We start from the raw sequence: 26,215 nt of genomic DNA, 5'->3' as shown, positions 1-26,215 counted from the left end.
TGACGCACAACCGACGGAGCGGATGCTTTCACCAGCGACATCGCTAGCGATGTCGCTGTGTGTAAAGTGTCCTTAACATCAACGGGGACTGCGTTATCTAAATGATACACAAAATATATAATGCCATTGAACTTGGACTAAAGGGACTGTCAATAGATTTTTTTTTTATGTATTACAATGACAAATTGAGGTAAAGAACACGACAGTGGGTTTCACCTATCAGGACCTTCACAGAGTATACAGTGACTCCGTCTGCACCATTATAGTCAATGGCCTCGTCGGCGCATACGTTGAAAACCTGTTTTGCGGGAGGTTCAGACGGAAGCCCCGACGGGACCACTGAACGGAGATAAGGACACAGTGTGAAAGCGGGCTTACTAAGATGGGGCGGCAAAAGCTTAATGCAAGGAGCAAGATCTCACCCTCTCACTGCGGATTATTGTGGGATCCCGCTCTAAATGTCGAGATCCCACAGTCTTCAAAAGTCAGGCTCTTTTGGGAAGACATCATGGACCCTTGTGAGCGGTTTTATTACTAGATGATTTTTACAATGATCATCATTTTGTATTTGCCCAATATTTTCTTAAATAAAAAGAGTACACACAAATTAGTGATAGGTACTCTTTACAAGAAATCTGTTACCAGGTATTTTACACCTAATCTGAGAGCAGCATAATGTAGGGGTAGAGACCCTAATTCCAGCAGTGTGTCACTTACTGGACTGCTTAGTGTAGTTTTGATAAAATCCCTGTTTAATCAGCAGTAGATTATCATTACAGGACTACTTGGCATTCTGCAGGTAGTCTTCCATATGCTCTGTATAATTCCTAGATCTGCAGCAGAGAAAACATTGATTTTATCAAAATGACAGCAATGGCTAAAAAGGTGACACATTGCTGGAGTCAGGGTCTCTGTCTCTAACATTATGCTGCTCTCAGATGGGGGAGCAAAAACCTGGTGACAGATTCCCTTTAAGGAGCAATCCAAAATGGTTTGGCAGCAAGAGTAACTTTTCACACATTTGACATGAACAAAGAAAATCTAAATAAAATAAAAACATGATATAAAATCCTCATACCCATCTATATTCTGGAAGTAAACACCTGGCACATCGTGAACATTCTTGCAGTTGCGTCAGTGACATTTTTCATAAAGAATTCCTTGTGTAACCCAAACAGAAAAACAAATATACCACGCCGTCTAAAAATGTAATGTGCAGCGTCCAGAGATCTGCCCAAAGCCTATTTCTACATACACACGTCTATAAAATCATCAGAATGGGAGAGTCCAAAAGCCTAGCTTTAAGCTGTAAATTCTTAAAAGGTTACAGGGATTGCACACCTGAAAACATAAGTGCACCCCAACACTTTTATATATTTTCTAAAAACAGAAAACCTGATGGATTGCAGTCGAAATGACTGCTGACAGCTATGTCCACCCTCATGTATCTTTGTGATAAACAGCAGTTATTTACTTAAAGGGAATAGGTCATCAGGTTTCTGCTATTTCATCTGAAAGCAAGAACCCCGATTCCAGGGATGTGTCACTTATTAGGTTGTGTGTCGTAGTTTCAATACAATCAGTGTTTTATCATCAGGAAATTGTCACTAGAAGACTAGGTGTCACATGTAAGATAGCCCAGCTAATCAGTAAAACCCCGCCCACCCCACTGATTGGTAGCTTCCTGTGTTCACTGTGCAAGCTGCCAATCAGTGGTGTAGGCGGGGTTATACACAGCACTGCTACAGCTACAGCAGAGAAAACTGTGATTTTATCAAAACTGAACCAAGCACTCCAGTAAGTGACACATCGCTGCAATGAGGATCTCCGTCCCTACAGATATGCCTCCTTGCAAGGGAGAATTCATAGGGGTTAGATACGATCCTTTACCTTAATACAATAGTAAGAGGGTTAAAACTGACAGTTCTTGGTATTAGCAGACCCCGTGGCCTGAACCTCACCAGGTAGTGTAAAAGAAGGAGCACCAATTTTTGCTTTTAAAATATTGGAAATCAGGAGAAGATCAGTGGTATGAGATGCTGATATAGGTGCCACTAAACACCTAAAACAATGAAGGAATCATTTGTCTTTACCTCTAATGGAGTGAAATCGTGATTAACGAGGAAAGCCAATATAGCTGTGGGGACAATAAGGAACTCCACGCGGAAGGTGTCATGGTTCCCATCATAGGTAGCTTTGAATTTGTTGTAGATCATCCACACCGTGGCGTACGAGCTTCCCACATAAACAAGCTGGGGATAAAAATGGAATGATTAGAACATGAAATATAAGGCAAGTAAAGAGAAAGCTTAAATCAGAATTTATCCTTTAGGTCATCATTACCTTTGTTAGCTAGGCTATGCCCCCGGCTCCTTTCACCTACTGTAGAATAGAGTGCTTTGTAAGGTCTATGTTTGACCGTGTCATTTATAAGACTGCAAATATCAAAAAACTGACGAGCACCTCCAAACACAATAAGACAAGTGTGAACAGGTACAAGCCATCCTGACTATGCTACTATATAACCAAGAAAATACAGCTGACTCTGAAATGCTGGAGTATGCAAACACTGATTGGAACTGCTATGGAAAATATGTAAAAAAATCAAGGTGCCTGGAGCACAAATTGGCCGATTCATGAAAGCCCATGAACCACGACAAGGCGTATTCCTTAGGCTTTTAGTGGTTAGGGTCCCATCAAAGGGGTACGCCTTGCTGCGGCTCATGGGCTCTCATAAATTGGCCAATGTGTGTGCTAAGTACCATTTTTTTTAATTCTTTTTTTACACATTTTCTATAGCAGTAATGCAGTTCCAATTTCATCTATTCAATGTTTGCAGATTACAGCATATTAGAGTGCAGCTGTAGTTTCTTGATTTATTAGACTCAGCAGCTGTGAACTTACAGGAGTTAAGATAGTCCAAAACTCTCACACATCCTTTTTTCCGGTATGTCACGTCCATTTTCACATGTAATGGAGACTCAGACAAACATAGACCCATTAAAATCAATGGGTCTGTTAACATGTCCTTTTTTTCTCCAGGAACACGGATGTCACACGGTCGGCACACTGATGTGATCAGAGAGAAAACCAAAGAAAACATGTGTCTTTGATATAAAATGATTTTTTATACTCACCTGTCTCCGGCGCTGCTGTCTCCGGCGCTGTTATCACTTGCTTCCGGGCCCGCTCATTATGCTCATGCATATTCACTGCACCACAGACCCGGAAGCAGCAGCAGTGCCGGAGACAGCAGCACCGTGGACAGGTGAGTATAGAAGTTCATGCTGTCCGGTTGTCACACGGGTGTTACAAGGATAGCCCACGCTGAACACATACACGCACCTACACCATGGACCAAGCAAATCATGCAATGATAACACCAATACAATGTCTGCTCAACACCAAAAGAAAAAGGTCACACTTTGTTAAACTTTTCCTCTCTCAAATAATTCGCATTTGGGTTTCTATTATTCCTACCTAGAGGTCAACAAGTTAATTTCCTTTGCTTTTGATCTTTAAAAGGGAACCTGTCACCAGGATGTTCCCTTATAATCTGTGAACACCACCACTCAGCTCTTATATACAGCATTCTAGAATACTGTATATAAGAGGCCAGGCTGCTCTGTATAAAAATAAAAAAACACATTTATTATACTCACCTAGGGGGCGGTCCGGTCTGATGGGCGTTGCTGATGTCAGGTCGGGCGCCTCCTCTTTTCCGTTATTCACCATCCTCCTCAGGTTCATGTGGATGACGAGGTCTATGTCATCCATACAGAGGCCTCGATAGCGCTCCTGCGCATGCACACTTCTCTATGCCCGGTTCAGGGCAGATCAAAGTATTGTAGTGCACATTCACAGGCGGTCTTTGACTTTTCCTCACTTCTGCGCATGCGCACTTTGATCTGCATTGCTGAGGGCAGATGAAACTATTGTAATGCACAGGTGCGAGGAAAGGTCAAAGACCGCCCACGAATGCGCACTACAATACTTTGATCTGCCCTCAGCAATGCAGATCAAAGTGCGCATGCGCAGAAGCGAGGAAAGGTCAAGACTGCCAGTGAATGCGCACTACTGTACAATACTTTGATCTGCCCTCAGCAATGCAGATCAAAGTGCGCATGCGCAGGAGCGAGGAAAGGTCAAAGACTGGCCGTGAATGCGCACTACAATACTTTGATCTGCCCTCAGCGTGGCAGGTCAACGTGCGCATGCGCAGGAGCGAGGAAAGGTCAAAGACCGCCTGTGAATGCGCACTACAATACTTTGATATGCCCTCAGCAATGCAGATCAAAGTGCGCATGCGCAGGAGCGAGGAAAGGTCAAAGACCGCCCGTGAATGCGCACTACAATACTTTGATCTGCCCTCAGCGTGGCAGGTCAACGTGCGCATGCGCAGGAGCACAATGCAGGCTTCTGTGTGGATGACGCAGAATCCTGCTGGAACCCAGGAAAAAACAGAAAACAGGAGACGCTGGACCCAAGATCAGCAACACCCATTGGAATGGACCGCCCCCCAGGTGAGTATAATAAAGGTGTTTTTTACGTTATACAGAGCGGCCTGGGCTCTTAAATGTAGTATTCTAAAATATTGTATATTAGGGCTCACTGGTGGTGGCCACAGCTTATAGGGGCCAAATCTGGTGACAGGTTCCCTTTAACACAGTCCTATATATAGGAAAATTACATTTGGTATATCTTTTATGTTTCCATTTTGGAATGTAGTCGTTATGCAGAAGATTGATAGTACATTGTATAACATGACGGTGAATTACCTTCATAGAGGTGTTGTAGAGGGAGATAAAGTTAGTGAACAGGTCTAAGTATCGAGTGGTGAATACAATCGCAAAAAGGATCTGGCTCTTCCCAGAGATGCCTGAAATAGAGAATAATGAGAACAGTGATATGTGGTGTGTACACATGTATGGGGGTATGGGGGTCTACTTGCCCCCTCCTCATAAACCTCTCCCTTTATCCTATTCGCCCCATGCAGTCTATTTTACCAGATGAGAGCACTGTGTGCTTTTTGGTTTGTCAAGGGAAATGAAAAAAATTAAACACTTCTGACACTTTGATGTTCTGGAACATTTCTTTAATATCTGAAATGAAATGCAACAACCTGTTCGTCAATATAAATTTCAATTAAGACTTCTTGAGAATAGCTTCTACTACGCGACTGGGGATGGTCTGATCCGCTTTATCAAAGCAGCTTTAGTGTTAATATCCCAGGAGCCTGCTTTGCTGCTTCCTCTTGACTATGACTTGCACAGTTAATGACTCCTGGAGTATATATCATTATTCCGTGCATGTCGTAACGCACACAATTTCATATACACTGATGTGCAGTCAGTGTGGCAGGATGTATGTTAGTAAATGCTTATAGGTGTGAGCAATATAGTCTTACAAGTCCAAAAACAGCATCACCTGCTGAGATCTACAGAGTATTGAAAAGACAGCGGCATAAGAAGCTGGCCGAATGCATATGACTGCAGCAATTTCCATATTACATAGTGCGTACATCAGCTGTTCTGTAAACCGTTAAACTTGGTCATGTTCTTAAAGGGAATCTGTCAAATGGTTTTTGCTATGTAAAAACAGTATGATGTTGGGGTGAACACACTGAATTCAGCTATGTGTCACTTATTAGGCTGTGTGGTGTTATTTTCATATAATGATTGCTTTACCAGCTGGATATTATCAATGCTCTGACTACAGATCACTTCCTATTAGTCCAACCACACCCCCTCCTGTGATAAGCAGCTCATTGTCAATAGACAATGTACACAGGAAGCTGGGGAGTGGATGGGGTTAGCTTTCTGAGCCCTGCTGCCTGCTACATCTATCAACTCTGATTGTGTCACAACTGCTGCACCCAGTAAACTAAGTGATACATCGCTGGAATCAGGGTCGCTTTTCCTACGTTATGCTATAATATATACAGAAGAACATAAAATATAGCGGTCTGAGAGTATAGAGGCATAGATTATAAGTTATTATATTTTAGTCTAACAATAGAGAATTGTGGGGGAAGGAAACAAGAGAGCAGTGAGAGGGGCCTGCGGAATCAGGATGGTTTCATGATGTGGACATATACCAGGATGGGGCCAGGAAGGGGCCATGTACCAGGATGGGTACATATACCAGGATGGGTACATATACCAGGTTGGGACATTGATGGTGAAATATACCAGGATGGATACATATACCAGGATGGGGCCATGTACCAGGATGGGGCCATGATGGGAACATATACCAGGATGGGTACATACACCAGGATGGGGCCATGATGGGGACATACACCAGGATGAGTACATATACCAGGATGGAGCCATGATGGGAACATATACCAAGATGGGAACATATACCAGGATGGGTACATATACCAGGTTGGGACATTGATGGGGAAATATACCAGGATAGATACATATACCAGGATGGGGCCATGATGGGAACATATACCAGGATGGGTACATATACCAGGATGGGGCTGAATATACCAGGATGGGACATTGATGGGGAAATATACCAGGATGGATACATATACCAGGATGGGTACATATACCAGGATGGGGAAATGATGGGAACATATACCAGGATGGGTACATGTACCAGGTTGGGGCCATGATGGGGAAATATACCAGGATGGGTACATATACCAGGATGAGGCCATGATGGGAACATATACCAGGATGGGTACATATACCAGGTTGGGGCCATGATGGGGACATGTACCAGGATGGGTACATATATCAGGATGGGACCATGATGTGGATATATACCAGGATGGATACATATAATAGATTGGGGCCATGATGGGGACATGTACCAAGATAGGTACATATACCAGGATGGAGCCATGATGGGAACATATACCAGGATGGGAACATATACCAGGATGGGTACATATACCAGGTTGGGTACATATACCAGGATGGGACATTGATGGGGAAATATACTAGGATGGATACATATACCAGGTTGGGGCCATGATGGGGACATATACCAGGATGGGTACATATACCAGGTTGGGGCCATGATGGGGACATGTACTAGGATGGGTACATATACCAGGTTGGGGCCATGATGGGGACATGTATCAGGATGGGTACATATACCAGGTTGGGGCCATGATGGGGACATGTACCAGGATGGGTACATATACCAGGTTGGGGCCATGATGGGGACATGTACCAGGATGGGTACATATACCAGGATGGGGCCATGATGGGGACATACACCAGGATGAGTACATATACCAGGATGGAGCCATGATGGGAATATATACCAAGATGGGAACATATACCAGGATGGGTACATATACCAGGTTGGGACATTGATGGGGAAATATACCAGGATAGATACATATACCAGGATGGGGCCATGATGGGAACATATACCAGGATGGGTACATATACCAGGTTGGGTACATATACCAGGATGGGGCTGAATATACCAGGATGGCGCCATGATGGGGACATATACCAGGATGGGTACATATACCAGGATGGGGCCATATACCAGGATGGGAACATATACCAGGATGGGAACATATACCAGGATGGGTACATATACCAGGTTGGGACATTGATGGTGAAATATACCAGGATGGATACATATACCAGGATGGGGCCATGTACCAGGATGGGGCCATGATGGGAACATATACCAGGATGGGTACATACACCAGGATGGGGCCATGTGGGGACATATACCAGGTTGGGTAAATATACCAGGATGGCGCCATGATGGGTACATATACCAGGATGTGGCAATGATGGGGACATTTACAAGGATGGAGCAAAAAACAGAAATATGAAAGACAGAAAGTTTATGTTGGGATTGGTCTGTATATTAAGACTAGTTAATCTCAAATTGTAAAAAATACCGTAATATTGGCATTGTGAGAATAGCCCTCTATGCTGCCCATAGTAGCCAATCACAGCGCAGCATTCATTTTGTAATCTTCACTTGAAAAACCATATATCAGGAAGAAAGACTGATTTTCTTTTACACAGTTTCTTCGCCTATATCTTTAGCTGCATGGGACGGCATACAAAGGGCTCATCTGGGATCTGGGTGGGGTAGAGAGGAATCCAAGAACTACCAAGAAGCATTACATAGGTAATAACATTATCCTGTAGTCCACAGGAAGTCATAGACTGACTTCCTGTCTACACATTAGCGCATGTACTGGACTGGTTGTCAGACTGGAGATCACATGACCCAAATTCTTATCATGAGAATATTCCTGCACACTGCAATGCACTATGACAGGAGGAAACCATGAAACATAGACCCCATTTCTGCACACTTTCCACTCCAGTGTTCTGGCATTAAAGCTTTGAAAAGTCAGAAACTCTACTCCTAAAAGTTTGTAACTTTTGGCATTTTCATGCTAGTTTCTCTCAGCTCAGCAGAAATGAACTGAGGCGGGGAAAAGGTGCAATTCCACAGCTCGTCTAATTCATCTCAATCTGTGCGGCACGGTGGCTCAGTGGTTAGCACTGCAGTCTTGCAGCGCTGGGGTCCTGGGTTCTAGTCCCACTAAGGACAACATCTGCAAGTAGTTTGTATGTTCTCCCCGTGTTTGTGTGGGTTTCCTCCGGGTTCTACGGTTTCTTCCCACACTCCAAAAACATACTGATAGGGAATTTAGATTCTGAGCCCCGATGGGGACAGTGTTGCCAATGTATGTAAAGCGCTATGGAATTAATAGCGCTATATAAATGAATAAATATTATTATCATCTGTGGAGTTCCGTACGCCAGAAATCTCACTTCAGTACACGACTGGAGTAAGATTTCTTGCAAGGCGTACACCACTCATCAGACGTTCCAGATTCGAGAAGAAGCGTGCATCTCTTATGAATCAGAAGCGTCTGTGATATGTGATATACCAAAATTAAGTAGCAAGTATTTGTGAAGTGTAAAGGAATGATACATAGCTTTCCTAATAATTTAGAAACATAAAACTGATAGTTGTGACATGCATTTGTATTCACCCCCTGAGTAAATACTTTGTAGGACCCCCATTTTCAATATGACTCGGTATTAATTTATTTATATATAGAGGCTGAAATGTGTGCCCCTTCCTCTATGAGCACTCGCTCCAGCTCAGTGAGATTGGATGGAGACATGCAGAAACAGCAATTTCAAGACTTGTCACAGATTCTCAATGGGATTTAGGGTTGGACTGTGACGGGACCAGTCACACACATGAATATGCTCTGAGCTAAACCATCCATTGTAGCTCTGGCCGGATGTTTAGGGTCGTTGTCCTGCTGGAAGGTGAACATAAGCCCCAGTCTCAAGTCTTTGCAACCTCTAACAGGTTTTCCTCCAGGATTGGCCTGTATTTATCTCCATCCATCTTCCATCATCTCTCACCATCTACCCTGCCCCTGCTGAAGAAAAGCCTCCCCACAGCATAATGCTGCCACCACCATGTGTGATGGTGTTTTCAGGGTGATGTCCAGTTTTATGTTTCCACCACATATAGCGTTTTGCATTTAGCCCAAAAATCTTACTTTGGTCTCGCCTGACCAGAGCATATTGTTCCACATGTTCGCCATATCTTCTACATGGCTTTTTGCAAACTGCAAATGGGACTTGTTATGTCTTGATTTTAAAAATGTCTTTCCTCTTGCCACACCATAAAGGTTAGATTTGTGGAGTATATGACTAATAGTTTTCCTGTGGACAGATCCCCCCACCTGAGCTGTGGAGCTCCTGCAGAGTGACCATGGGCTTCTTGGCTGCTTCACTAGTTAGTGCTCTCCTTGCTTGGGATGACACTTTAGGTGGACGACCATGTCTTGCTCAATTTGCAGTTGTGCCATACTCCTTCCAGTGATGCTTTGAACGGTGCTCCGTGAGATTTTCAGAGCTTGGGCTGCTTTTTTATAACCTAACACTGCTTTACTTCTCTCCACAACTTTATCCCTGACCTGTCTGGTGTGTTCCTTGGTTTTCCTGATGCTGTTTGATTCCTAATGTTCTCAAACAAACCTCTGAGACCTTCACAGAACAGCTGTAGTTATATTGAAGGAAATTGATCACTCAGGATTATATTTCGTGGTATCAGACTATAGGGGGCTGAATACAAATGCATCTCACAGTTTTCAGATTTGTATTTTTTAATTATTTAGAAAACCATGTATCATTTCCTTTACACGTCACAAATACTTGCTACTTTGTGTTGGTGTATCAAATAAAATCCTATTTATTCTGTCTGGCGCTGCTTGAGATATCCGAGTGCTATACTCAGCTAACATATGACCTATCATATATCCTGTGGATATTTTATCATATATCCTGTGGAGTTTTCTGAAATCTCAGCTTTTTTTGGGCCCTTTAAAAAACAGCCTTTAATTACATAAAAAAACGCAACGTGTGAACATAATCTGAAGAGGTTTTAAAATTAATCAGCAAAAATGTTTGGCCTAAAGGCCCCATCACACGCAGCGATATCGCTAGTGAGCATACCCGCCCCCGTCGTTTGTGCGTCACAGGCAAATCGCTGCCCGTGGCGCACAATATCGTTCCGAGCCATCACACGGACTTACCTGCCTAGCGACGTCGCTGTGGCCGGCGAACCGCCTCTTTTCTAATGGGGTGGTTCTTGCGGCGTCACAGCGGCGTCACTAAGCGGCCGCCCAATAGAAGCGGAGGTGTTAATATCCCGCCCACCTTCTTCCTTCCTCATTGCCGGCAGCCGCTGGTAAGCTGTAGTTCGTCGTTCCCGCGGTGTCACACGTACCGATGTGTGCTGCCTCGGCAATGACGAACGATTCAACGATTTTTTGAAAATGAACGACGTGTCAATGATGGACGATTTGGTGAGTATTTTCCACCGTTAATGGTCGCTCGTTGGTGTCACACGCAACGACGTCGCTAACGATGCCGGATGTGCGTCACGGAATCCGTGACCCCGGCGATATATCGTTAGATACGTCGTTGCGTGTGACGGGGCCTTTACAACAAAACGACGCGCACAATTTTACAAAAATAACCCCAAGAAATCCACAGTCGCCCAGCAATGTCATCAGCAATGTTGTGTCCATGAGCCCCTAGGATCCGATCACCCTGTTTCACGGATCGGAGGTTCCAGCAATTTTTGACACCAGGAATAATATCCAAAATATCGGAAGAAAATATTAGGAAAATAAAAATCAAAACAGTGAAAAATGCATAATACAAAAAATACAGTAATAGAAATAAATGTGACATGTTTGTAAAAATAAATAAAAAATGAATGAATGAATCAATCATCCTCTGCACAAAGTCAGGGAGGATTAAAGCGGGCTTTACACGCTGCGACATCGATAGTCGATGCTAGCGATGGCGAGCGTGATAGCACCCGCCCCTATCGTTATGCCGATATTTGTTGATCGCTGCCGCAGCGAACATTATCGCTACGTCAGCGTCACATGCACTTACCTGGTCAGCGGCGTCGCTGTGACCGCCGAACAATCCCTCCCTCAAGCCAGCCAATCAAAGCGGAGGGGCGGAGATGAGCGGGACGAACATCCCGCCCACATTCTTCCTTCCTCATTGCTGGCGTGTGGCAGGTAAGGAAAGGTTCCTCGTTCCTGCGGCGTCACATGTAGCGATGTGTGCTGACGCAGGGACGAGGATCAACTTCGCCCAAGCTACAGCAGCGATATTTGAGAATGGACCCCCATGTCAACGAGGAGCGATTTTGGACGTTTTTGCAATGATCCAAAAATCGCTCATAGGAGTCACACACAACGAGATCGCTACAGCGACCGGATATGCGTCACAAAACCCGTGACCCCAACGAGATCGCTGTAGCGATCTCGTAGCGTGTAAAGCCCGCTTTAGGCTATGTTCACACTTCCGTTGTTTTGCTTCGTCAGTCGTTTTTTAGATGTCAACTGACGCAGCGGATGTGGTATTTCACAGGATTCCGTTCATAGGAATCCTGTAAAAAAATAAAACTGATCCGTCGCGTCCGTTACATCTTTTGGGCGTCCGATTTTTGACGGATCCGTCGTGATCCTTTTGTGTTTGGGACAACATGCTGGGTATGCTCAGTAGACCATGATGGAATCCAGCACCAACAGACATCCATTATAGTTCTTGATGGATTGCGATGAACACCTGCGGAGTCCTTTTTTTTGCCGCTACAAAAAACATTACATTTAGCGTTGCTCCCGTCAGTAAACGACTGATCTGTCACGCGGCGGATGCAACGCAAAACCATCTGTCGCAATGCATCGCTAATAGAAGTCTATGGGAAAAAAACAATTCCTGCAAAATATTTTGGAGGATACTGTAATTCCTCAAGGTGATGGATTGTGACTGATGCAAAACAACGTTAGTGTGAACACAGCCTTAAAGGGATTGTCCTGGATCGAAAAAAAATCATTACTCGCCTGAAGAAACCTCTATACTGCCTCTGTGCGGCTTCTCGTCTGGTTCCCTGATGTTCTGACGTACAAGTGACCGCTGCAGGAATCACCTGCCTCAGCTGTCTCGTGCCGCTGATGAAAAACATCCCTGCTGCGGCCCTTGATTGTCAGCAGCAGTCAAGTGCATATACTGCACATCATCACAGCAGACATATACAGCGGGGACCACCAAAGGGGCAACCTCCCTGCACCTCTATGCTAATCTGTATGTTAGGATTATATGTCATTCAGGGTCAGAGGAAAGCTGGGTGATGCCACAGCTCAGTCAGTAAATGAATGAATCCTCATTTAGATTTTTGGTCCTGCAGAACGGTGCCGCCCATACAGGACACATTATATATAACGCTTCCTGCTGTTCTTATATGTATGCCTAGTAAATCAGAAGGAAACAATCAGCTGCCACCAGTGACAGCCATTCATCTGTGAGTAATGGCAGATTACAGAACTTCAAGACTGCGTAGAAGACACCGGAGGAAACATCTCATCCAATCCCCAACACCGGAGGAAACATCTCATCTAATCCCCAGCAGCAGAGGACGGCCCGTTCAGAGGATGATGTGCTCCGAACTGTGAGGCTATTACACCACAGCTCAGCCCTAACATACAGACAGACGCAAAGCAGCAGAGTACTGCCCATTACAGGCAGGTAAACACCGAGGAAACCGGCTCCACCGCATTGTCCTGGCAGCCGGGAGCTCACAGTCTACCAGGCAATTAAAGGGAACCTGTCAGGTGCAATATGCACTCAGAACCATGAGCAGTTCTGGGTGTATATTGCTAATCCCTGCCTAACCGTCCCTGTATACACTAGCATAGATAAAGAGATCTTTAGAAAAAGTATTTGTGAAGATCCTTTATGATATGCTAATGAGCACAGGGACTAGTCACAAGGGCGTTAGTTCTTTTGGTTAGTTGGCCCTCTTAGCATGTGAGCAAGCCCATGTGGGCGAGCTAACATGCTAATGAATGCGTAGCGTCAGAGGCATGGTCACTCTCACCTCTACTGCCACCGCCGGTTTTCTGTCTCAAGTGTTGAGCAAGTAGTTGACTATTTGTACTCGTTATGTTGTTAGTGAGTACTGTCCGCTACTCAGATATTTGTTACGAGTAGCGGGCACAACACAAGTCAATGGGAAATACTCGCTAAGTAACGAGTAACCGAAAGCCGTACTTTTCATGCAAGTAGCGAATACTCCGGCTTTCGGGTTACTCTCTACTTAGCGAGTATTTCCCATTGACTTACATTGCGCCCGCTATTCATAACAAATATGCAAGTAGCGGACAGTACTCACTAACAGCATAGCGATTATGAATAGTTAACTACTCGCTCAACACTAGTCTCAGTGTACATGATCAGAATGTCTTTGAACTTCCAGTCTCGCGCACTACACCAGTTTGAAGCCAGGATGCATACATCCGGCTTCATAGTGAGCATAACCGAAAGTCTGGGGATTTTTGATCAAGCACACTGAGCCAAAATCCAGTGTCGGGCACGGTGGCAGAAGAGAGTGGTGATATCGACCATACCTCTGATGCTGTACATTCATTAGCATGTTATCACGGCCACAGGGGCATACTTACATGCTAAGGGGACCAACTAGCCAAGGGAAGTAACACCCTTGTGACTATTCCCTGCGCTCATTAGCATATCATAAAGGATCCTTAGTAATACTTTTTCTAAAGATCTCTTTATCTATGCTAGTGTATATAGGGACGGTTAGGCAGGGATTAGCAGTATACACCAGGGCTGTGGAGTCGGTAAGCCAAACCTTCGACTCCGACTCCGACTCCGACTCCTCAAATTCTCTTGCACCGACTCCGACTCCGGCTCCGACTCCGACTCCTACATATATTGCTTATAGTTAGGTGAAAAATTTATTGTAGTACATGAATATGTGTATGTGAACATTAGACATTTAATAATTTTTATGATACAATAATCAAGATATTTGGATAGAACATAAAATATATTTATTGGATACAACTTTAGAACACAAAAAACTGTAATAAATTGTAAATATGTAATACACTATGTAATATACAGTAGATTACATATATATCTTGTGTGTGTATATACACTGTGTATATATATATAATATTACATATTTACAATTTATTAGTTTTTTGTGTTCTAAAGTTGTATCCAATAAATATTTTATGTTCTATCCAAATATCTTGATTATTGTATCATAAAAACAATTAAATGTCTGATGTTCACATTATACTACAATAAATTTTTCACTTAAATATAAGCATTATACTAAATGTTATTATTTAGTAAAATATTCAGCACATTCTGCATTGCACTCCTGTCCCCAATTTATTATATATTTTAGGAGTCGGAGTCGGTGCATTTTATACCGACTCCAACTCCGACTCCGACTCCACCAAAATGAGCTCCGACTCCGACTCCACGACTCCGACTCCACAGCCCTGGTATACACCCAGAACTGCCCGTGGCTCTTGGTGCATACTGCACCTGACAGGTTCCCTTTAAACCCTTCACCATGGGGCTATTTTCCACTTTTATTTTTTCCTTTTTTTCCTCTTTTTTCTATAGCTTTTTTTACTTTCTGTCAACATAGCCATATGAGGGCTTTTTTTTGGGGGGGGGGGGGGGGGGTGGATTGTACTTTTAAATCACACCATTCATTCTGCTGCAAAAATGGGAAAAAAATCCAAGTGCGGTGAAGTTGCAAAAAAAGTGCAAATTTACAATGTTTTATTGTTTTGTTTTTTTTATTTACCATGTTCACTATTTGGTAAAAGTGACCTGCCATTATGATTTCCCAGGTCTTCATGAGCTTGTAGATTCTAAACATGAACTCGTATAGTTGTGGTAAAAAAAAAATCAGAAATTTGTCAATAAAAAGAATTGTGCTTTTGTCGCCATTTTCCAAGACCTGTAGCGTTCTCATTTCTCAGTATCTGGGGCTCAGTGGTGGCTTACATATTGAGTCTTGAGCTGACGTTTTTAATTATACCATTTTTCGGTAGATGTGATGCTTTGATCGCCTGTTATTGCAATTGTTGTGGCAACCAAACAAAACGTAATTCTGGCGTTTTTTACTTTTTTATTTCTTGCCACGCCATGTACCAATCAAATTAATTTCTTTTAGAGTTTGGCATTTCTGAACTCAGTGATACCAAATATGTGTATATTTTTTATTGTTTTATTTTTAATGGGGCAAAAGAGGGGTGATTTGAACTATTCATTTTTTAAAATTTTTCCATATTTTTAAAAAACATTATTTTTACACTTTTATTGTTTTTTTTTTTAGTCCCCTTAGGAGACGTGAAGCTGCGATAGGCTGATCGCTTGTGCTGTGCAGAGTGGTGATTCAGTATCAGCACCGCTCTGTACAGCAGAAATGATGATCTCCTGTGAATGCCAGCGCTCAGCCAGCAACCACAGGAACTATGTCATGACAGTGACATGGGACATCAGCTGACCCCCGGCTGTCATGACAAACCATCGGTGCTCCATGATCCCATCACGGGGCCACTGATGGGTGAGGGGAATGGCACGATCCCCGCCGAAGCGCATTAAATCCCTCTGTCATCAGGATTTAACTGGTTAACAGGTGAGGGTGGATCCCCAATTCAGGGGATCCACCAAGATCAGATCAGCCAACACATGCGGGGAAACCTGAGTGCTAGCACATTAAAGGGATACACACGACCTTAGACGTACCGGTACATCTAAGGTCGTGAGGGGGTTAAAGGGAATCTGCCCCCCAGTCTGAAAGCAGAATAATATAAGAGCAAAGCCCCCAACCTCTGCGATATGTCACTTACTGGACTGCTTGCTGTAGTTTTGATAAAAGCCCTGTTTTATCAGTAAGAGGTTACAATTAGATGACTATGCTATGTAGTCAACCACATTTATGAGTGCTATAACCCTGCCCCTACCACTGGTTGGCAGCTTTTGGCTATGTACATTGTACACATAAAGCTGCCAATCAGTGGTGTGGGTAGGGTTATACAAGGCTTAGCATTCAGAGAACTGCTAGATCTGCAGCAAATAAAACAGTGAGCAGCCCAGTAAGTGACACATCACTGGAATCAGGGCTTCTGCACTTACATAATGCTTCTCTCAGATAGGCAGCAAAAATCTGGGGACAGATCACTTTTAAGACATAAGTTTTATTGTAGATTTTTTGAGACATTTAACTATGGGACTTTTCCATACTGTATGTACAGACGCAAAGCAAAATCCAGGGCACATTTCTGAAAGGGTGAAAAACTGCGAAGCATAAGGGGACACGCTGCGGGATGGAAGTGTCCGGCACTGGTCAATGTGTGCTGCTGTTCTCCCGTAGCGAGACACCTGTCAATCACCTGCATTGATGCTAGGAATGAGGGCTTGGGGTGGCCATGGACAAGCCTCGTCTCTGGTTGTGATCCCTGGACGTATTTTGCAACTATATTTTTCTGAAACGCCATAACATTTTATCGTAAAACATCCCTGTCTGCAATTGTACCGCCAGGCAGTGATTTCTGCAGTTTAGGTAGGAGCCCTTACAACACTACGATCATCTTCCCATATCACTGATCAGTGATAGCTCCGGACAGATTACTCGCCCATGTAACAATACCTAGACTCTGGGTGTGTAGAGGTGCCCGGGTCTCCAGGTGTCTGCAGCACTGATGGCATACTGACAGCGCTGCAGACAATCAGTGAGCTCAGGGTCTCATGCAGACTACTCAGGAAGAGCCGCTCACTAATTGCCTGCAGCGGTGCAGACACTAACACGCAGGCTGGGATCAGTTGGACGCATTTCACGATCTGTAAACAGAATGTAAATCGCGGACTACTCGCGTCCGAACTTACAGCCTTAGACACATATGATCCTGTGAGTTTGGGTTGGGAGACCCGCGGTCTGTCCGGGCACTGGGGTCTGTATAGGGAGCAAAAAGTAAGTCGTTCTGAATACCAGACTCAGCGCTCGACCCAGGAACAAGGACTGTTAAAAAAAACCCTGCATCTGGGAACAGTTTTTCTAAAAAAAAAAAAATCAAAAACCCCTTTAAATTACGAGAAATTCACTGTATACAGCAAATACAGATCACACAGCGACCAGAAGCAGGATCAGACATGTCGGCAGAGCTCTGCCCCACCCCGGACAATAAAACTTTACATGTGCTCTTCTCTGACGGTGTTTGTGGGGAGGATAGGCCAGGGGATTTCCTTCTAAATTTATGTACAGAAATTGGGCAACGTAAAGTGAATGTAATTAGGTAGCAAAAATCCGCAGAGGAATTTGACGAGTGGCGTGGGATTAAATCTGTGGATCTCTACTTATACAATGTATGGGGGCGTCCATTGCAAATCCTCATGAGAACAAACCTATAGTGCTGACGTTTGTGCTTCAGCGTAAGGCCAGAGTCACACTTGCGAGTTCTTCGAGTGTAACTTGCGCGAGTCTCACATCGCATCACCCGGCACGGCCACACACTCTGTGGACAGGAGCGGGTCGGTTGCATGTATCTCTATGCAGCCGTGCCGGGTGATGCGATGTGAGACTCGCGCAAGTTACACTCGAAGAACTCGCAAGTTTGACTCTGGCCTAACAGGAAGATACAGCCATCATCAGTAATTATAGATTTATTGAGCGAAGTAAAAGCTGTACTCAGGGGTTCAATCTCATTTCTGGCATTCCGGCGGTATAATGCTGCCGTGCCCCCCAATGATGTATCCTGTGCTGACTGTCTGTGATGGGAACCCCAAACTGCAGAGCGCTTCCCTCCTGGCACCGGGGTAAGTATTGTGCTCGCGTCTCTTTTAATTATGGAGGACTCAATATATCAGTAATTGATTTTCTTACAAAGAAACACAATTACCCGGATTAAATTACTTGTTTGTTCTTGTAAAAAAACCCATAACCAATGTGAAATAAATAATTTCCACATTCCTGCTTTTTACCATTGACGTGAATTTCTGCTCGTGGCACAACTATATCAAAACGGCGACAAGGACCATTATTAAAGGGGATTTCTACTGACAAATATCTCTGTCATCCAGGGTGGTCGGTCGCACGGCCCTGTACTGATTACTGTAGGGGGTTTCAGAAGAGAAGACACGGCGCACAGGCCATCACTAAGGTCTATGGGACGGTTCTCCAGATCTGTAGGGACAATTGTGGAACATCCGAATATGATTGGAAAACCCATGTAGTGCTCAGTTCATGCCCCATATCAGATGTGTAGACTAGTGCTCAGACTTCATGTTGCCTTAAAGGGGTTGTCCAGTCTTCAGGTGAAAGTCTTCTGAATCCTTAACCATGTGCATGGGATCTTACAGACCGGGCGGTCATGTGACCACAAGTATGCGATTTGTCAGCCACACTCTGACTAGACTTCACAATTCACTTGTATTGAGCGAGTCTAGTCTGCACGTTACTGCTTGTACACAAATGGCACACTTGTGGTTACGTGCTCTCACCAGCAATGCTGGAGAATCCTGACAGTATTTGCTGGAATCGTGTAAAGATTCTGCAGTCACATACACTTTTGTCAGGTGAAATTATTTTTTTTTGTGCTGCACAAAAGATCACCATTCTCTGCAGCACGCAATCCTCTGTAAACAGAACATGTGCTGCCGAAAACAATGGCAGCCTAAGGGGTACTTTGCACACTACGACATCGCAAGCCGATGCTAGCGATGCCGAGCGCGATAGTACCCGCCCCCGTCGCAGCTGCTATATCATGGTTATAGCTGGCGTAGCTAACATTATCACTACGGCAGCTTCACATGCACTCACCTGCCCTGCGACGTCGCTCTGGCCGGCGAACCGCCTCCTTATTAAGGGGGTGGGTCATGTGGCGTCACAGCGGCGTGTCCCATAGCCGGCGTGAGCCGCGGTGACGCAGGTAGGAGATGTTCTTTGCTCCTGCGGCTTCTCACACAGCGATCTGTGCTGCCGCAGGAACGAGGAACAACATCGGACCGTCGCTGCAGCGACATTATAGAAATGTCGGAGACTACACCGATGATACGATTACAACGATTTTGCGCTCGTTAATCATATCATAAAGGATTTACACACTACGATACCGACAGCGACGCCGGATGTGCGTCACTTTCGATTTGACCCCACCGACATCGCAGCTGCGATATCGTAGTGTGCAAAGTGCCCCTAAGTGTCCCAAATGATCAAAATGATTGCAGTCTGCTTGTATAAAGGGGCTATGAAATGAGCAACAATGGGTGGTGTAAATGCCCGCGCACAGGGCTACACACAATCCTGTTTGGGCCATATACACACACGGCAGAGACAACGCAGTGTGCAGCATTACTGCCTTACAATGACATAAACCTTGTGCCATGTGGACAGGGACGGCCTTAGGCTAAATAGCGCCCTGTGCCAAATTACCCTTTGGTGCCCCCAAACCATATCACAGGCGACCTGCAGCCAATCAGCAGCTGGTTTACTCTCTCATCCTTTAGATAAAACTGACATCCAGAGGAAGTCATAAATCAGCAGCAGCTCTCACTTCTTCTGGATTAGTTTTGAAAGAGGGATAGTGAAGCAGCCGCTGATTGGCTGCAGATCACAAGACCCCGGTGCCCGGTTGTATTGCTTTTCTGCTGCGTTTGTTTTTTTCATGTACTGTAAAATGACAAAAAAGCCTCGCCCTAAGCATACTGCAATTTAGTTATTTAAAAAAAAAAAATCATTTGCAAAAACATCCTGAAAGTCTCTATGTATGCGCCGTTGTTACTGGCTTCATTTCTGGTGTGTATTCAATGACGGTATTCTGTGTCCTTTAAGTATATAGAGCGAGTGGCTTCTTCCAATTTTATCCGCCCCATGAATGAGAAGGTCACTTCTTTTAGCCGTTTCATGGCTTTTGAAGCCTACAGCAGCTAAAATAACCAAAGACGACGGAACATGTGCACAGCAAAATCATTCTGAAATTGCTGTGCATCATGTCCCTTTGCTATGGTGTGTTTGCAGCGCTCTTTTAGGCAGGTACTCCCTGTTGCTCACACGCTTTATCTGTTGTGCACAGAAACATGTCCGCTTATTTCCGGCATCACTGATGTCCCTCAGACCACACTATGGTGTGATCCGTGAAACATGTACCAGAAAAACACGGACATTGAAAATAAAGTGATTTTTACATTCAACTTCTCCAGCTGTTTATGACCTCTGCTCTCTGCTGCTTCCTGCCCGACTAATTACTGTCATGCATATTCATTTATGCACAGCACAGCTGACCCGGAAGTACTTGCAGAGGGGAGACACAGCGGCGGCCAGATGCAGCAGAGCCGGAGAGTTCAGCACCACGGACAGCAGGAGCGGGGGCAGGTGAGTTTATCTCTATGTGCTATCATGTATCACAGATCACGGATTGCACATTGACAACCCACGTGTGCTGTGAATCACAGCACACAGAGGGACACATGCGCTTTTAACACGTCAGTGAAAAACGTCTGTTATTCACTGACATGCAAAACAGGCCTAAAATCTTAAATCTTAGAATATGTCAGAACGGATGCAGTCAGTAATCTCTGGTGAGGTAGGAAAAGCTGCTGACAGATTCTCTTTGTTGGTGCTGTTACATTGATACCAGATTTATATTGTCCAGCTTCTATCACACAGTGAAAATGCTTTTTTTATAAAAAAAAAAAAAAAAAAAAAAAAAAAAAAAAAAAGGTTTTTCGTCGCCATATTGTGAGAACTGTAACTTTTTTCTTTTTGGAGTGAACAGGGCTGTGTGGAAGCTTATTTTTTGCGCAATAAGCTGAAGGATTTTTGGTGCTATTATGGCCTACATACCAGTTCTTGATTGCTATTTATTCAGATTTTTGAGGGAAAACCAGCGATTCGCTTATTCTTTTCAATTTTTTGCTCAGTTCACGTTGCGATAAAAGTGATGACTGATTTATTCTTCGGGTCAGAACGATTACACTATACCAGATTTATACAATTTTTTATACTTTGCGACGTTTGCACACTAAAAGCAGTATTTTACAAAAATTAATTTCTTTTTGCATCACCATATTCTGAGAGCTGTAACTTTTTTAATTTTTTTGTTCAAAAGAGCTTTTAGGGCTTATTCCTTCACATAGGACTTTTGTTGGCTTTTTATTCCATTTTTGTGTTTTCAGTAAGACTATAAAAAACATTTTTGGAGTGATTTTTCCCAAAGTTTTTTTTTTTTATTTACAGTGTTTGCGTAACAGCATTATAATTTCTTTATAATAACCTACACCTTAGGTTAGACATTTACCAAAAGAACAGCCCCTTTAAAAGGGCTGTCCACTAAATTTGACAACCCCCATTCATTCCATTTGCTGAAGCATAACCACATACACCCTTTGTAATAAAATGATGCCCCCCTTCAATCTATAAAAGGGATATTAACAACCTCTTCTCATTGCCCTTGTTTGCCCCAGAAAAATAAATAAAGCTATACTCCCCTCCGGTACGGCTTCGGTTCCAGCGATGTCTAAAGCTGCGTTCCATGAGGCCTCTTGACCAAACAGTGCCCAGTGTCTCTCTCTGCGCCTTCGGACATTTGAGCAGGATGTGAGCGCTACATTGAATTTCTGCCGAAATGTCCAAAGGTGGGCATAAGAAAGCCGGCGCTGATTGCTTTTGGGGCTCGTGCGTCATAACAATGTCACAGATGTCCCTGGAACGCAGTTTTAGACATCGCCGGAACCGAGGCTGCACTGGAGGGGTGTATAGCTTTCTTTATTTTTCTGTAGCAAACAAGGGGAATGAGAAGGGGTTATCCAAGTAGTGGACTTCCCTCTTATGGACTGGAGTGGGGCATCATTTTGTTACAAAGGGTGTATGTGGTTATGCTTCAAGGAGGTGCCATTTTACAGTAATGGTGCATATTAATATACCGTACTACTATGTAAGGACTCACACACACACACACACAAACACAGACACACACACACAGAAACACACACAGACACACACACACACACACAGACACACACACACACACACACACACAGACACACACACACAGAAACACACACAGACACACACACACAGACACACACACACAGAAACACACACAGACACACACACACACACACACACACAGACACACACACACAGACACACACGCACAGACACACACACACACGCACAGACACACACACACACACACACAGACAGACACACACACAGAAACACACACACAGACACACACAACACCCCTTGCATGAAAATGATGCCCACTCCAGGAACACAATCACATATCCTTGATGATAACAAAAGCACATACCATATTTTTTGTTTTATAAGACGCACCCCAAATTTAGAGATAAAAAAAAGGTAAAAAAATGGGGTCCGTCTTATACTCCATTGTTGTCTTACTGGAGAGGGAGCAGAGTCACAGGAGGCAGGCACGGCAGTGGGAACGGTGTGGCGGTGCTGGCAGCGGAAGCTGTGCTGGCAGCGGAAGCTGTGCTGGCTGTGTGGAGCAGGCTGGTGCGGCGGGTGTCCCAGATGCTCTGTCAGCGGTGCGGGCTTCAAAGAAATAGCCTCCGGAGCAGATTGAGCTCTCAGTTCAATGACAAGATCTTGAGCTAAGGGCTCCATCTGCAAACGCGCCGCCCGGACGCCATCATTTGAACCCAGAGCATCTGGGACATCAGCCACACCGCCCTGCTCCACACAGCCACCGCTGCCCGCAAAGACAGATATCCAGCCGGCCGGCCTCCAGCACAGAAAGGCAGGCAGCCGGCCGACGGCCCGCAGAGAGAGGCAGCCGGTCGCTCGCAGAGAGGGGCAGCCGGTCGCCCTGCAGAGATTGGCAGCCGGTCGCCCGCAGAGAGGCATCCGATCGCCCGCGCAGAGAGGCAGCCGGTCGCCCGCGCCTAGAGGCAGCCGGTCGCCCGCGCCTAGAGGCAGCCAGCCGGCCTCCCGCCCGCACAGAGAGGCAGGCGGCTGCCCGCCTGCACAGACAAGCAGCCGGCACCCGCACAGAGAGGCAGGCGGCCGCCCGCCCGCACAGACAAGCGGCCGCCCGCCCGCAAAGAGAGGCAGGCGGGCCGGCCGGCCACCTGCACAGACAAGCAGCTGGTGCCCACAAAGAGAGGCAGACAGCCGGCCACCCGCACAGACAAGCAGCCGGCGCCCGCACAGAGAGGCAGGAAATTAACTTCTTACCTCTCTGCGGCGCCCCCCCTGAAGCATGGCCGTCGGCGCCCTGTGCGGCCGCACAAGTCGCACATGCCTAAAGCCGGCCATGCATGTGGATGCCCCTGTAGGCACTGTCCACACTTTGTAACAGAGGCCTTGACAGGTCCATTATAAAAAGCATCTGGGAGGTGACTCATCCCTACTTTCAAGTCGGAGTCATGGGCGGAGGGTGCATGATTGGGGATATATGATTGGGGATGCAGGACGGGAGGGCGCATCATTTGGTTGCGTATGACCGAAGGGCACATAATCAAAGAATGCGTGATTGACGGGTGCATGTTCATGGGGCACATGATCAGGATGGGCGCATGATTGGGGGGGCAGAATAGGGGGGCTGGGCCTTCCTTATATGAGGATTGTGCAGATCGTCCACACATCCCGGCAGATACTTATAGACCCGTCATCATCGCTCGATGAGGGACACCCCTGCGGGGTCTGCAGGAGTATATAGTGCGGCTGCTGTCACAACTGAGGCTAGCAACATCCAGGTGATGTCAGACTACAAGTCCCAGCATTCCCTGACAGACAACACTGCCTGGTGCACAGAACACCAGGAGGTGTGAGCCCTGCAGCGCTGTGATTGCCGCTCCGGGGGATGTGCAGGGACTGCTACTTCCATACATTAGTGAAGCGTCCACGTCACCAGCCCCGCCGTCCTGTGATCCGGCACACTGCACGAGTACCCGCACCTCCGGGAGGCGGCTGCGCGCTCTTACCGGCACAGGAGCGGGACTTCCAGATCTTCAGCAGCAGGATGATGATGGCGGACAGGTGGGAGATGTCCCCCAGGAACCTGAAGATGTTCATGCTGAGCGGGGACAGATCGCACTGGAGGCCGGACGAGGCTGTGTGCTAGGCCTGGGGTGGGAGGAGGCGAGATTCCGGGGGGAGGAGGAAGAGCAGCCGGCCGCCTCCACCGCAGGAACCAGGAACTGCGCCAGTGCTGTGCGGGACGGCGGCGGAGCTCCGGTCACGGCCAGGGACAGCGGCGGAGGGCACTGTACACACGGAGCTCCGGACACGGCGGAGAGGGCACTGTACACACGGAGCTCCGGACACGGCGGAGAGGGCACTGTACACACGGAGCTCCGGACACGGCGGAGAGGGCACTGTACACACGGAGCTCCGGACACGGCGGAGAGGGCACTGTACACACGGAGCTCCGGACACGGCGGAGAGGGCACTGTACACACGGAGCTCCGGACACGGCGGAGAGGGCACTGTACACACGGAGCTCCGGACACGGCGGAGAGGGCACTGTACACACGGAGCTCCGGACACGGCGGAGAGGGCACTGTACACACGGAGCTACCGGACACGGCGGAGAGGGCACTGTACACCCGGAGCTACCGGACACGGCGGAGAGGGCACTGTACACACGGAGCTACCGGACACGGCGGAGAGGGCACTGTACACACGGAGCTACCGGACACGGCGGAGAGGGCACTGTACACCCGGAGCTCCGGACACGGCGGAGAGGGCACTGTACACACGGAGCTACCGGACACGGCGGAGAGGGCACTGTACACACGGAGCTCCGGACACGGCGGAGAGGGCACTGTACACCCGGAGCTACCGGACACGGCGGAGAGGGCACTGTACACACGGAGCTACCGGACACTGTGCAGACCGGGACGGCGGAGAGGGCACTGTACACACGGAGCTACCGGACACTGTGCAGACTGGGACGGCGGAGAGGGCACTGTACACACGGAGCTCCGGACACGGCGGAGAGGGCACTGTACACACGGAGCTCCGGACACGGCGGAGAGGGCACTGTACACACGGAGCTCTGGACACGGCGGAGAGGGCACTGTACACACGGAGCTCCGGACACGGCGGAGAGGGCACTGTACACACGGAGCTCTGGACACGGCGGAGAGGGCACTGTACACACGGAGCTCCGGACACTGTGCAGACGGGGACGGCGGAGAGGGCACTGTACACACGGAGCTCCGGACACTGTGCAGACGGGGACGGCGGAGAGGGCACTGTACACACGGAGCTCCGGACACTGCAGACGGGGACGGCGGAGAGGGCACTGTACACACGGAGCTCCGGACACTGTGCAGACGGGGACGCCGGAGAGGGCACTGTACACACGGAGCTCCGGACACTGTGCAGACGGGGACGGCGGAGAGGGCACTGTACACACGGAGCTCCGGACACTGTGCAGACCGGGACGACGGAGAGGGCACTGTACACACGGAGCTCCGGACACTGTGCAGACCGGGACGGCGGAGAGGGCACTGTACACACGAAGCTCCGGACACTGTGCAGACCGGGACGGCGGAGAGGGCACTGTACACACGTAGCTCCGGACACTGTGCAGACGGGGACGGCGGAGAGGGCACTGTACACCCGGAGCTCCGGACACTGTGCAGACGGGGACGGCGGAGAGGGCACTGTACACCCGGAGCTACCGGACACTGTGCAGACCGGGACGGCGGAGAGGGCACTGTACACACGGAGCTCCGGACACTGTGCAGACGGGGACGGTGGAGAGGGCACTGTACACCCGGAGCTACCGGACACTGTGCAGACCGGGACGGCGGAGAGGGCACTGTACACACGGAGCTACCTGACACTGTGCAGACGGGGA

At 46.8% G+C, this 26,215-nt stretch overlaps 1 protein-coding gene across 1 annotated transcript in view; it reads right to left on the bottom strand.

Moving 5' to 3' along the window:
- The window catches only part of KDELR1 (KDEL endoplasmic reticulum protein retention receptor 1), a 38,640-nt gene extending 14,145 nt beyond the window's left edge, over positions 1–24,495 (bottom strand). Inside the window, exons 1-3 of the mRNA XM_075328454.1 lie at positions 24,330–24,495; positions 4,779–4,879; positions 2,094–2,252 (exon numbers count right to left, since the gene is read on the bottom strand). Of these exons, the coding sequence (XP_075184569.1) occupies positions 2,094–2,252; positions 4,779–4,879; positions 24,330–24,420 (351 nt within the window). The 5' untranslated portion in view covers positions 24,421–24,495. The remainder of the gene's footprint in view (positions 1–2,093; positions 2,253–4,778; positions 4,880–24,329) is intronic.
- Positions 24,496–26,215: the final 1,720 nt, after the last annotated feature.

This window comes from Anomaloglossus baeobatrachus, chromosome 11 (assembly GCF_048569485.1).
Source record: "Anomaloglossus baeobatrachus isolate aAnoBae1 chromosome 11, aAnoBae1.hap1, whole genome shotgun sequence".
NCBI classification, from domain to species: Eukaryota; Metazoa; Chordata; class Amphibia; order Anura; family Aromobatidae; genus Anomaloglossus; species Anomaloglossus baeobatrachus.
This window is presented reverse-complemented; position numbering and strand designations above follow the sequence as displayed.